Source organism: Oryx dammah, unplaced genomic scaffold, assembly GCF_014754425.2.
Source record: "Oryx dammah isolate SB20612 unplaced genomic scaffold, SCBI_Odam_1.1 HiC_scaffold_18, whole genome shotgun sequence".
In the NCBI taxonomy this organism is placed as follows: domain Eukaryota; kingdom Metazoa; phylum Chordata; class Mammalia; order Artiodactyla; family Bovidae; genus Oryx; species Oryx dammah.
Genome location: NW_024070202.1, coordinates 112,251,198 through 112,264,675, shown reverse-complemented (window position 1 = coordinate 112,264,675; position 13,478 = coordinate 112,251,198). Strand labels below are relative to the sequence as shown.

At 63.8% G+C, this 13,478-nt stretch overlaps 2 protein-coding genes across 13 annotated transcripts in view; one reads left to right on the top strand and one right to left on the bottom strand.

The window, feature by feature from the left end:
* The window catches only part of RARRES2 (retinoic acid receptor responder 2), a 3,460-nt gene extending 400 nt beyond the window's left edge, over positions 1-3,060 (top strand). For 2 of the 10 annotated variants that reach the window (XM_040260425.1, XM_040260422.1), the window contains exons 2-6: positions 970-1,167; positions 1,385-1,489; positions 2,412-2,507; positions 2,676-2,802; positions 2,944-3,060. In XM_040260425.1, coding sequence (XP_040116359.1) covers positions 994-1,167; positions 1,385-1,489; positions 2,412-2,507; positions 2,676-2,792 — 492 coding nt within the window. In that variant the 5' untranslated portion in view covers positions 970-993 and the 3' untranslated portion in view covers positions 2,793-2,802; positions 2,944-3,060. Of the gene's footprint in view, positions 1-73; positions 91-112; positions 322-967; positions 1,168-1,384; positions 1,490-2,411; positions 2,523-2,675; positions 2,803-2,943 lie in introns of those variants that run through there. The other 8 variants (XM_040260427.1, XM_040260420.1, XM_040260423.1 and 5 more) reach the window with 8 other exon arrangements.
* A 257-nt stretch (positions 3,061-3,317) lies between these two features.
* The window catches only part of LRRC61 (leucine rich repeat containing 61), a 12,751-nt gene continuing 2,590 nt past the window's right edge, over positions 3,318-13,478 (bottom strand). For 2 of the 3 annotated variants that reach the window (XM_040260407.1, XM_040260406.1), the window contains exon 2: positions 3,318-4,752. In XM_040260407.1, the coding sequence (XP_040116341.1) occupies positions 3,810-4,595 (786 nt within the window). In that variant the 5' untranslated portion in view covers positions 4,596-4,752 and the 3' untranslated portion in view covers positions 3,318-3,809. Of the gene's footprint in view, positions 4,753-12,589; positions 13,468-13,478 lie in introns of those variants that run through there. The other variant, XM_040260408.1, reaches the window with a different exon arrangement.

The following is a 13,478-nucleotide window of genomic DNA, read 5'->3' as shown; positions in this document are numbered from 1 at the left end:
GGGGAGACCCCGAGGGAGAGGAGGGGAGGGGGAGAGACCCTGAGGCGCGGGGGAGGAGGGGAGGGGGGAGACTCCGAGGCGCGGGAGAGGAGTAGGGGGGGAGCGCGGGGCGGGTAAAGGGCGCAGCTCCGGAGGCCGGCGTTTGTCGGCTGCTCCGCGAGCCCTGTCCTGTCTTCGAGGCGACGGCTTGGCACCTTTGCCCGGAAGGGCCTGGGTCTCCACACCTGGGGCTTTCTGGTCCTCGGGAGGCTGCTCTCGGGCAGAGTTCTCGGGGGAGGGTCCGGCCCTCGGGCGCCCCCCACCCCAGTCACGCGGACTGAGGTGCGGGGTTGGCGGGCTGGGAGAGGAAGTCTCCAGAAAAGAACAAGGCAAGGGAGGGAGATTCTGCCTAAGAAGACAGAGGAGGCGGGGTGGAGGAGGGACCCCCATTCTTGGGGAGCAGTGGGGGGGGCCCCCCCGAGGAGGTGGTGGGGCCGATGGCAACAGGCTGTTTCAGCACAGCGAGGGTTAAGTGGGCTCCTAAAGCCCACCCGCCCTGGGCCCCTCCCACATGTTTATGTCCTCCCCAAAATATTCAGCCTCCAGCCAGCCTCCATCCCCCCCCACCCCGTTTTGGGCCCCGGATGGTGAAGATTGGGGGGGGTACTGGAGCCCTTGTGGACCAGAAAACGGGGACGGGGTTGGGGGGGCGGGTAGAGAGAGCTGGAGCAGGCCCTGCTCCCCAGCTGCTGGCCCAAGGACCGGGGCAGACCCAGCACCTACCTCGGACAGGGCCAACCTGGGCCGGACTTGGAAACAGTGGGGCTGGATAGGAGGAGAGGGACGGCCCAGGGGAACACGGGGGTGGGGACGGGGGTCTGCAGGGCCACTCCACATCCCCCCACCTCTGCCCGGAGCCCACCAGACGCGGCCCACACAGGCCCAGGAGCCGGAGGCTCCTCCTCCGGACCGACGCACAGCCCTCCGCAGGGTCCGGGAGACAGAGGTGAAGCCATGTGGCAGCTGCTGCTCCCGCTGGCCCTGGGGCTGGGCGCCATGGGCTTGGGCAGGGCAGAGCTCACAGCAGCCCAGCACCGGGGCCTGCAGGTGGCCCTGGAGGAGTTCCACAAGCATCCGCCCGTGCAGTGGGCCTTCCAGGTGACCAGCGTGGACAATGCCTCAGACACGGTGAGCGCCAGCCCAGCGAGGGAAGGGCGGGACGGGGATTGGGAGACCAGAACGTGCCCCCCACCGAGAGCAGGTGCACCGATGCTTGGGCCCCAGCAATCCGCCCAGCTCTCTGCCCCCACCCCAGGGTGTGCTGCTGGGGAGCAGGGACAGGTCACACCAGCAACGGCTCTGCCTGCTCAGCTGAGCCGTGGGCCTCTCTCTTGTCTGTCGGCAGCTCTTCCCGGCCGGGCAGTTTGTGAGGCTGGAGTTCAAGCTCCAGCAGACGAGCTGTCGGAAGAAGGACTGGAGGAAAGCAGACTGCAAGGTCAAGCCTAACGGGGTGAGCTGACGGCAGGGCGCATGCTCGGGGCAGGAGTGGGCGCAGGAGTGGCCAGTGGACTTCACAGTTGGAGAAGCCTGAGGTTGGAGACCCTGGGGTGGGACAGCCTCCCTGGCTCTGACCGGCCTGCCTGCCTGCACCCGTGGCGGTGATGGCTGTGGGTGGGCTGAGGGGGCCACAACAGGCAGGGAGACGGACACACAGGTTCCAGAGCAGGTCCACCCAGGCTGCAGGTCACTGGCGGAAGGACGCCGTGGTCCCCACCTTAGGCCTGGTGAACTTCCCATTTCTCATGAGTTTTCAAGGGGAGGATGGCTTGGCCTGGGCTGACTCCTAAGAGGGCTTGACTGTCGTCAGCCACCTTCGGGGCCAAGTCACTGCCATGGGGGTGATCCCTGGGCTCGGAGCACAACCACTTCTGCCAACCCCCAGTCCTGTTCCTGCGCTGGCTCGTCAAGGCCTCGGTCACCTCCCTCTGCTGAAGGAGTGCTGGATTAGACTAGTGTGCTTTTTTGGACTTTTACACCAGGATCCCTGTGTTCAATTCAAATCTTGCAAGAAAACAACATACAAATAAATGTAACAGATGGCAGCGCAGTAGAAGCCAGGTGGGGAGAACCTGCCTGTGTCAGACACAGCCAGACACACAAACAGACACACACACAGTTTGAAAACTAAGTGCCGCCTACACAGACACATACACACACACACACACACACACACATACACACACACACACAGTTTGAAAACTGCAGGATAGTTCTGACTTGAAAATTCCCAGGCCAGAGCTAGGCAGCACCTGGACCCAGCTGGCCTGCCAAAGGAACAGACCCCACTGCAACCTGGCCCCAGGTTCCGCCCTCACAGGGCTGCACGCCTCCCTTCACCCCTTTCCTCTCTGGCCCCCACGCCCACTCCCCAGAGAAAGCGGAAATGCCTGGCCTGCATCAAGCTGGACTCAAAGGATCAAGTCCTGGGCCGGATGGTGCACTGTCCCATACAGACACAGGTTCAACGGGTGAGGAGGGGGCTGGTAAAGTGGGGAGAGAGACTGGGCCTTGGGAGAGGCCTGGATGAAGAGCTTTCGGGGGGGTGAGGGGGGCTCTGGGCTCGGCCCAGACACTCCCTGGGAGGGGGGACGGGGGCAATAGGCGCTGGCTGGAACGGGGTGGCCCTGTGCCGGCAGGAGCTGGACGACGCCCAGGATGCCCACTGCAGCAGGGTGGAGCGCTTCGGCGAGGACCCCCACAGCTACTACCTTCCCGGACAGTTCGCCTTCATCAAAGCCTTGTCCCCGAGCTAAGGCCTGGCAGGTAGGCGGCGGCCAGGAGGGAGGGGGACGGGAGAACTGAGAGGGCGCTGGAGCTGGGCTGCGGGAGGCAGGGGAACAGGGGCTGGAAGCCTGCGAAGACCGCCTCCCTCAAGCCTGGGCTGTTTCTCTTCCTTTCCTCTAGAAGTTGCCCAGCTTCCTGGAAGGAAGGGAGGTCACCAGTGAAAGCCCGCCTCCCTCCTCTGAGCCCGGGGAGGGGCCACCCCGTGACCCCTGAGCTAATAAAGCTGCGCTCAGCTGAGTTCTCATGCTCCCTCGAATTTCCTCCCTCCCCCAGCTCGGCTGCAGGGTGTGAGCAAAGGCCCTGGTGCTCCGGCCTCAGAGGGAGGAAGCAAAGCCCTGAGTTGGGGGGGTGGGGCGGGACCCAGCCGCCTGGACACCCAGAAAGCCGCAGACGCCTCCTCCTTGCCCAGGGGAGACCAGAGGTGGGGGTGGGGGTGGAGGACCCAGGCTTGCTTTCAGGAGCTCCCTCTTGGGAAAACCAAGCACGCCCACGTGTACTGATACTAATTAAAACATAATTTAATAGGGATGAGCATGGGTGGGAATGGGGACAGTGGAGGTTCCAGGGAGACCCAGGAGTAAGGGACACAGCAGGAGAACCAGGGAGGTGGGTAAATGCAGCTTCCACGGCCAGCTGCCACTGGCGAGCTCAGCCACAGCCTCTCCCAGAGGGGGCAGGGCAGGAGGCTGGCCTTCCCCGCCTCACCCAGCTGCAGCCTTAGGACCAAGCCGCTTTCTTCCTCCAAGTCTCAGGCTCATGGAGCCAGGACAAGCAGCAGCTATAGCCGTGGAAGGGGCCAGGGACCTCCTCCCAGGTGCTCTGCTAGGTGGTGGCAGGACAGCCTTAGGCTGAGCCGGCTGCTTGGGGAGGGCCCAAGGGAGGTACGACTCTGATGGACGTGTGGGGGGTTTTCCTTGAAGGGCAACAAGCAGTGGGACAAAACCGTCCAGACAAGCAGGGAGGCCACCGAGGGCCCCAGGGCACCTTCAGAAGACGAAGGAGGTGGCAGCGGCGCCCGCGGGGCTGAGCGCCCGCGCGGCCTGGGCCAGGCTGTCCCGGGCCTGGCGGTCCAGGTCGTGGCACTCCTGCAGTGTGTCCTGGAACTGGCGGCAGGCCTCCTCCAGGATAGAGCTGCTGCGTGGGGGCCAGGCCTCCCAGTAGCCAGGCTCCACCCAGGGCTGGGCCTCCGCAGGCCGGGGGCCGGGGGTGCCAGGGTCAGGGCTCAAGGAGCTGTCGAGGTCCCGGCACAGCTGGTAGAAGTCGCTGCCGCGCCCGCTCACGCGCTCGCCATCGAGGACTTTCAGGCCGGGCAGCAGCTCGCGCACTGAGGCCCAGTAGCAGGGGCTGGTGCACAGCGGGTTGCTGAGCCGCGCCAACGGGTCTCGGAGCCGCAGGCGCTCCAGACCCCGCAGCCCCACCAGGCACTGCAGCTGCGCGGGCCCAGCCAGCAGGTTGCCCGCGGCATTGAGACGCTGCAGGTTCTCGCAGGCGGCCAGGGGCTCCAGGCTCGTCAGCCGGTTGTCGGCCACGTTGAGCACGGCCAGCTGCCGCAGGGAGGCCAGCGGTCCCAGCTGGGTGAGCGCGTTGCCCGACAGGTCCAGCCACTCGAGGCCCAGGCAGTCCCCCAGGCAGCCCAGGCCCACCAGTCCCAGGCCCCGCAGTTTGAGCAGCAAGATGGACTCCAGGGCGAACTCACCCGAGCGCGCCTTGAGCAGCTGGGGCGTCACATGCACCCCGTCAGCCTCTCCCGACTTCTCGCCCCGAGGCTCCATGAGACCAAGTGGGTCTGGGGGGCCGCGGGTCAGGCAGCTGCGATGTAGGTGCCACTGGCGGTCAGTGGGCTGCTCACCCCACGGGTCGCCCCCTCCTCTCGGCCTGGGCCAGGGTTGGACACGTCTCCGACACCCTCACTCGAGGGCCAGCAGGTCCCTAAGGAGAGACAATCGACCAGTGAGTGGGCCTCTGAGCACCACAGAGCTGCAGCAGGGGACGTGTCCGCGACCACCAGTCCCCTGCCGCCAGGGTCAGCTGCCCAGCAGGACCGGAGGACTCCAGCCCAAGGCTCAGGAGGGCCAAGACCCCACAGCGGGAGCTGGCCACGCAAAGGCCCCCACCTGAGGGGGTCCCAGATGAAGTTCAGGCCCGACGCTACAATCCCTCCACGGCCCCCAGTGTGCACAATCTCATTCCTTTCCTTTTTCGGTAACTGCTCGTGAGTATCATAAATTGAGACGTTTCTTCTCAAACACTTTCAATCTATTTTTGAATAGACACAGGCCCCCAGAGTCACCAATCTCCTTTGCTTCCTTCCTGGGAGTGCCCTGCTTTTGCAAACACAGCTGAGAGCACATGGGCCTTGCCTTATTCCCTCCAAGGTGTTCTCGACTCGATTTTTTTCAACATCAGCAATGAACTCAAAATGGGTTCAGGGTTCCGTGGTCCACCCTGGTGGCAGCTGTGGGGGCTGAGCGCCCAGCCTTCAGTCCTAGACGAGGAAGCTGGGGTCGACGGAGTGAGTGGCAGCACTGCCAGGCCCCATGCCTTTGCTCCCCCGACCCCTACCTAACAAGACCAGCGCTTCACTCTGGCCTCAACAGAATGTCCCTTCCCATAAGCCAGAAAGCATGGTTCCAGCCAAAAACATGACACCGTTTCCCAAGTAGGCAAACGGGCTGGGGAGGGAAGGCAGAACAGTCCGGGAAGCCGTCCTGGAGGCAGGGGCAGGGTGGCCCCGATGCTGGCTCCAGAAAAGGGGAGCGAGGGGACTTCCAGGCCACCAGTGGCCTTGGGACGGGCAGTGACCCAGGGGCCGCGGAAAGCCCAGAGCCCGAGGGAGGCAACCTAGGGGTAGGGGCGGCTGCCATGCCAGAGGAGCACAGAGGGGTCAGGGTTCAGGCAGAGAGGAAAACAACCAGAGACCTCTGTTCCAAGTGGCAGCTCCCCAACCTGCAGACCAGCCAGGCCCAGGCCAGACAGGGTGGTGCCGGGGAGAACGACGGGGCTATTCACTCCTGCTGTTTACAAAGCCTGGGTCTCCAGGGCCGTGGTCAGGCTCCCAGGCTGTGTCTCCATAGCAACACCACTTCTCATCCCCACCAAGGAAACCAGACCCAGAGCTCCTCCCACACCCCCTAGGAAGTTGTGGGGGCTGCCAACACATCCCGCCCCCACCCCACCTCTAAGAAGGGGGACCCACATCTTTAATCTGCAGCAGCCCAGCTCCACCTTCATTTCTAGCAAAGTTTCTGTCCCAAAGCACGGAGGTACCTGATGAGAAGCCTGGCTCACTCTGCGGAAGCATCTGCTAGGGTTTGTTTGTAAGCAGCGTGGCGACGGGGTCACCTCCACGTCAGGTTAAACCTGATCTGGCCCACAGGGCGGGGGGCACGTGAAGGGCAACGGAGTCCTGCCATAAATGCAGGAGCCAGAGACCAGGACCCCGCGGCAGTCAGGGAGCCACGGAGAGGGAGAACATGGCCATGTGACCAGACGCCCAGGTCCATCTCAGGCATGTGGGTGCAGAAAGGATGAGGGGTGGGGTGCCGATGGCGCCAGCCTCAGGAGGCCGGCTTGAGTCCAGGCAGACGGGGTCCGGGCGCCGCCTGGGAGCAAGGTGTTGCCTCTGCCGTGTGCCCATCTCCCACCCACGAGAGGACAGGAGTGACCCCACAAGCCACGACCGTCCAAACATCTGGGGGACCAAACTGCCCCTGGTGGGGCACGGCTGCTCCAGAGCCCGAGCCCCCGAGCTCAGGACCCCTACCCCTGCCTTCCGCCCGCCTCCTCGCACACCCCCTGCCACTTCAGTCCAGGTTTCCCGTCTCCAGGAACGTGGAGAAGCCGCTGGGGGTGACGCCACACCAAAGGGTGCCTCTCCCGAGAGCTGACCGAGGGATGGCGGCACCGACCAATAACACGTGGCCCCCAGGACAGCCCCCCCGCCACACACACACACATGCCTTCCAGCAGGGGGGGAGAAGACACCACCTGAGCAGAGAGTGGAGGTGACTCCAGCTCACACTGTTGCAACCACTGAACACAAGCCGCACAGGCTTTCTTCAAGGAGCCACATGACCCTGCTCAAATGAGCACACAGCAGACTGGCTAGTACCGAGGGTTACAATCTCAAGGTAAAGAGTTCATGGAGGCTGCTGAGCAAAAATGATTACGATGAATTTCTCCTGCTGCCTGCCGTTCTCGGTAACTTCCGAATGTCCTGCAGTGAACTAGCCACAGTGACTCGGCGGGGAAGAGGGGACAGGTTTCCGGGGCTCGCCCCCATGGCTGGTGCCAAAGTGCAGGTTAGCCTGCTGCCTCCCAGCCTCCACCACCTTCCCTCCTCAGAGCCCGGCTCCCAGCGGCCCAGTGCCTCAGGAGAGCTGGACTCACGCCTCGTGGGACAGACAGGCCCTCCAGCCTCACCCTTTCACCTTCTCCCACCCAATCCCACCAGCACTGGGACTCACATGCTCCCAGGGCCTGCGCCCGGCCCTAAAGGAACTCTGGCCAGTGGGTACCAGAACACATGCCCTTTCTGGCTTCCTGAGACCACTGTCACTGTACAAACAAGAAACCCTGAGGTTCCCAGCAGCCTGGAAACAAACTACAGGTGAGAACAGCCGTGAGAGGAGTCTCAGGTCTGCTCTACCACACGCCTGCCTGCAGGAGCCAGGCAGTTCAGCCCCCCAGGGCTCTGGCACCCAGGATGCCCTGGAACGGATGGAGCCGAAGGAGACCAGTGGGTGCATGGGCACCTCCCTCTTGAGGTGGCTGCTGTATCTTCGGGGCTCTTTCCTTTGCCAGGAAGGGTGGCTGAGGACATTCCCCGCGGTGCCCGCGGCGCCCCCGCCTCCCCAGCCCCGGCCCCTCTGAGAAAGCCGCCCTCCAGGGCCGTCACAGCTGACACAGACCCTGCATATGGGCCCTCCCTCCCCGCCAATGCTTTAAAGGGGCACCGCAGCCGTACACCGGGCGGGACGGCTCGAGTCACCGAGGAACACGGCCCACCTTTCCACACACACGCCACTGGCAGTAATGCAAGCAGTGGGCAGATGGAAAGCGGCTTCTCCCTGAAAACAAAACTGGCAACCTGGCCAGAACTGAGAAACCGTCCTCATTCTTCTCAAACAGGCTTCAGAGTCTGGCCATCCTTGGACAGGACACTCTGCCCACTTCTCTCATCTAGGTAGCCATCCCCTGGGGCAGCTTTCTGGGGCTTCCGAGCGCTCAGACTCCCAGCTCTGCCCCGGAGCTCTCCCCCGGTCTCCGCGGGGGAAAATGAGGGGTGGGGGCCGTCTAGCTGGAGAAATGCTCCAGGTTGGTCTTCAAAAGAAGATGCTTAACCGTCTCCACCGGGAGCAGGGAGTCGTACTCCATGATGGTGGGGCTGCCCAGGGAGGCAAAGATGCTTGCCAAGGAGGCGCTTGTCGGCAGGGGGAGCAGGACAGGACAGGTAGGTGGTGGCCAGTCTCGCCAGGGCTGGCCAGATGTCCCGCTGCTTCTTCCAGTAAACCAAGGGGTCCTCGTGGGCACCCACTGTCTCATTCTCACGCAGGTGCTTCTTGATGATGATGCTAGCCAGGTGGCTCTCCGTGGAGAGGGAGGAATCGCTCCACTCAGAGGCCAGCAACCCCACGCTCTCCAGCCGCTCCAACAGGCTCTTCTCGCTCTGGCCCAGCAGCGAGGACCCGGAGGAGGGGGGCCGGCCTCTCTGCACTGGCTCCCCCAGGCCCTTCCCTTCTGCCCTGGGGCTCCTAGCTCCTCTGTCGCTCAGGGTGGCCTCCACCCGCCCAGCCTTGGGTCCGTGTTCTCCCCCTCGGGGAGGATGGTCTCAATCCTGCCCTTGAAGCAGGGATCTAGCAGGGTCCTCGCGGTGGAAGAGCTCGGTAAGCTGGCGGTCCGTGGAGAGCTGCAGGGGCCAGGCCCTCGGCCTGCCGCACAGCCGCGCCCATCTCCCGGGCGCTCTGCTCCAAGGAGACATGCGGGTAGCGCAGCTGGGGCGGCACCAGGTGGAACACGGCCTGGGCGGCGTGCGCCTCCTCGGCCGCCATCCAGAAGGGCCGAGGGCGCCAGGACCGGGCTGTCGGTCAGGCTCCAGGAGGTGGCCTGGAGACAGGGCGGCCCCCGCCTTGCCCAGCCGCTGCTTCTCGTAAACTCGCGTGGCGGCCGCTGCTGCGCCACCAGCCACTCCAGCCGGCGATGCGCGGACACCCTGTGGTCCGTGGAAGTTTCTCACCAGGAAGCCCAGGTGAGGGGGGACGGGTTCAAGAGCCACAGACCGAGCTGTCCCTGCAGCCTGTGCTCCGGAGCGCGGCCCAGGGGCAGGCCACGGACCCGAGCACCGCCTGCCTCCTCGGGCTCCCCCACGCCCCCTGCCGGCCCCACGGTGGGCAGTGACGCCCACAGAGTCCACGTCCTCGGGCCCCGTGCCACGGAGACGGTGAGGTAGACTCGGACGCCCTCAGCCCCACACCTGCTCACCCACTGCCTCGTGGAGCAGGGGCTCTGCTTTGTGGGAGAGGAAGGCCGGAGGCAGTAGCAAGGGTCCCCCGGGGCCACGAACCCCCTGAAAGGGTGGAGACCAGACAAAGGAGAGCAGCAGGGCTGTGCTACAGAGGAGCTCCGCGGTGCTCTGGTTGCAGGCCCGGGCCTGGGGCTGCTTCGGGGGCATACATGCCACCTGGGTCCTGCCCGACCACTGTCAGGGGAGAGGCAGGGTCATCTCTGGGGCGGGGGGAGCAGGTTGGGGAGGCCCACACAGAACCACCTATCCGTCCCTATCTTCCAGAGGCGAGGCATCGGGTGCTGGCGTGGTGACGGCGGCCCACCAAGGCCAGGCCCTTCTGCTGCTTCTCAGGCAGCCCTCCCCACTGTCCCCCCAGGCCTCCCGCCTCCAGCCCCCGGCTTCCCCGCCAAGTGATGGGGCAGACGCGAGCACTGGGGCTGACCCTTCACTTCGCCAGGCCTGATGCTCAACTGGCATGGGGTGCGGGTGACCCAGCGGACATTCCTGCAAGTTGACAGTAAAGAAGCACCTCACATCGGGCGAGGGCCGCTAACCCGGGGACAGCCTGGGTGCCCAGCCCTTGGCCTCAGCCTGCGCGGTTCTCCCCAGCTTCTGCAGGCACAGCAGTTTCGGGGCTGGGCAGCCGCTCCCCACCACCAGGAAGCAAGTGTCTCTTCTTCCGCTTCTTGAGGTGACGTGCCTCTCTGGCCAGATGGGCTATGAGGATGCCGGCCGACCTCGCCTCCTCACCCTCACTGGGCTGGCCTGCCTCCAGCCTGTCCGGCCAGGCCAGGGCTGAGCACCAGGTCCTCCGCCTCGTACCGTCCACGGGCCTTACACCTGCACACCTTCTCCCCCTGCTGCACAGGGCACTCCTGCCCCAGCGCGGACAGGAGGCCACGGGGCCCGGAGTCTCTCCTTCAGGGTGGGCATGACAATCTGCAGAGGGGGGCAGCCGAGCCAGGCCCAGGCCTCCCCAGGCAGTGGGCCCCTGTGTCCTCACTGAGGACACCGAGGCCCAGGAGACCTCCCTCCTCCCCATTCCGGGAAAGCCTGGTCAGGCACGGGGACCCACAGGCTGCTGGGCAGGGGGTGGGTTCTCTTCGTCTGCTGGGAAGGGTCCCTCCCAACCGTCTTCTGGGCACTGGAGCTTCTGTTCTTCCGGGGGCCACTGCTGGCCTCCTCCTCTATGTCTGCAAACTCAAGCTTGACCTCAGTCTCCAGAGGTGCTGCCTGGCACCCTGGCCGAGTTCACAAGAGGCGTTAGTAGCTCTGGCATTGAACTTGGAGCCGGGAAGAGCCGGAATGGCGGGTGGGGTCGTGGGTCTAGTCCTGGAAGAGTCAGCACGCATCAGGGGGCTCTTGCCCCACGGATCCTGAGGATGTCTGCTTCTTGCGGGGCTTTCTGGCTTTTTCTACTTCTGACACGCCTGGGAGCTTGGGGCAGTGAGAACATGGGTCCGGGCTGGAAGACAAGTGGAAGAGGATGGCTCTCGTCTAGGGGGCTCTTTACCGTGGGCACCACTGCGGGGGGACGTGAGGCCAAAGGTGGGGAGAAGGGAGCGCCGCAAGACCTGAGGAGTTGTGACCACCGAAGATCAATCCCAGGACAGAGCTCTCCAGATCCCACCCTGCTTGGCGAGGGAGGCCTGACATTCACTCTTCCGGACCCAGCGGAACCGCGGCTCTCGGCACCTGAGTGGTGTCTGTGTCCCTTTTCTTTGCCACGCTAATGCTGTTTCTTTTTTTTCCCAGTGTTTATCCAGAACCTAGTAGGCACGTGACACCGTTTCTGTGTACTGGATACAGTATACAGTAGGCAAGGCCCCTGCATGCAGGTGGGCCCCCAGGCTGGCGGGAGAGGCAGACGTGAATGAAACTCTCACTCTCACGACAGGAAGAGGAGAGCCCCAGTGTGGGCTGTACGGGGGCACCTCGGGGCTGTGGGACCCCGGGGGGGCTGACCTCACCACAACGTAGGGCTCCAAGGCGCCGGGCAGGCTTCCCGGAGACAGCCATGGGTGCCCACGCTGTCAGCCAGGCCGTGGGAGCAGAGGGGGCCGGGCTCAGCGTCCTGGGCACCCACGGGGCCCAGGAAAGCAGGGGCATCACTGGGTCCTGCGGAGCGAGACAGACTGAGGCTTCCCAAGCCTCCGTCAGGACACAAAGAACGGGGCAGCTCCTGACGCTGGCGACTCAGGCCTCCAGCAACTCCTCCCCTCAGAGCCCGCTCTGCTCTGGGTCTGGCCCCCACCGCTCCTTGGTGCTGCCCCCACTGACCCCAAGGCCCCGGTGACCCCGACTCCTCTGCACCAGCCCCACTCACCCCATCCTCTCGGCTCTGGACAGCACAGTCTCCTTGGCTTCCTGTCACCGGAGACTCCTTCCCAGCCTCTGCCCTGCCCCCTTGTCCTCTGCCTGCCCCTTAATGGCATTTCCTCGTCTCTCCTGCCACGTCCTCCCCCCGACTGGGCCCCTCCACACCATCGAGCAAGCGAGCGCTGCAACCCCCAACCCTTCCTGGCTCACGACCCTCTCACAGGCTGCCCCTCGCCCATTCTGCCTGCAGTCAGCTCAAACCAGGGCACAGACTCGGGTTCACCCAGATGCTCAGACCCCACACCCAGACACCGTCCTCAACCCCTCCCCACCCCCCACATTGATTTTCCTGGAGATGAGATCAAATTCAGGGCTGCTCTCAAAAGAAAAGAGGCACAAAGAAGTCAGAGACAAAATATGCAGAAAGGAGAAAAGAAAATGAGAGGGAAGGTGAAAGGCCAGCGAGCGAGGATGTGTCTCCGGGAAAGAGGGTTCAGAGGAGGATGGCGGATCCGCCCCCGGCACCTGAGGAGGAGGTGCGCACGTCCCTCCAGCCCAGAGCGAGACGCAGGCTAACCGAGGAGATTTAAGCCAGGACGTTCTGACTTGGTAACATGAAACGTTAAGAAGGGCCATCAGGGATGGCAGGATGGCCTTCACTGGTGACGAGCCTGCTGGGCAGCTCAAGGGAGGTTCGGCCGTCAAAGCGGGTGAACGGCTCGACACCAAGGAGCCCTGTCCAGCGGGAGAGGCCTCAGGAGAACCAAGAGGAAACCGCCCCAGCCCATCACTCGACAACCGAGTCAGCCACCACCACACCAGGCGCCTGGAGCCCACTGGAGGGGATGCTGTGGAAGGGCCTGGTCGAGGCACAGATGAAGGGCCAGACGCTGTCGTGGTCCAGAGGAAGGGATCTAGATGTCAGAACCAGAACAGACTCACCTCTGCTCTTATTTTGATTGAAGAAAAGGAAACCCAGAGCAGAAACATAATGCTCCGTGGCACAGCAGAGGACCGGAGCAGTCTGCCGGCTCCGTCGCTCTTGGGCCTGCAGAGCAGGGTACTGGAGGCAGGCCTATGTCCCACCTGCGCTCACAGATGGGGGCAGAGAAAAGCATAACACCTGTGAGTCAGGCTGCAGCCCGGGGCACACCCCAACGCCTTCACCCGAGGGCCCAAGTGGACCCCAGGGCACCAATCCTGTTGCGTCCCCGACCAGCCTCGTCCCACCAGTCTGTCTGTATTCTGCGGACACCTTTGATCCACTTGACTATTTAACAAAACGTCATCAGTATCTACTGTGAGCCAGCACTGTGCCCTAAACATACACACACGAGAGAGGAACTGTGAGCTGACACACGGGGCTCAGGATGACAAGACAACTTGGGAACAGAGAGGCAAGCGAGGCGAACACTGCAGAGCCCAGGCGGGCTGCCCGATAGGCACACCGAGTCTATGACACTGGAGTTTAGTGCTGTCTCCGGAGGGTGGCTCCCCAGGGGCTACTGCTTGAGGAACCTCGTCTCCGGACAGAGTCCTGGGCAGATCAGGAACCCGGCGGCACCCACAGTAAAGCGCCCCTTTCTCTCCACCAAAGCACAGCAGGATGAGAGCTGCGGAAAGCTGGCCTCGAGTCTACACGAATCCAAAGTGTGAAATTTAAAAAGAAAGTCATCCACAAACTCCAGGACTCTGGTTCTTAGTGAGAGGTTGTTTGTGATACGTCTCATAACAGCTGACACACGCACCTTCAAGGATGATGACAAGATGGACTGGGGCTGAGCTGGGGGGCGGGGGGAGGCCCCACAGAGGCAGGCCTGGCCCGGAGAAG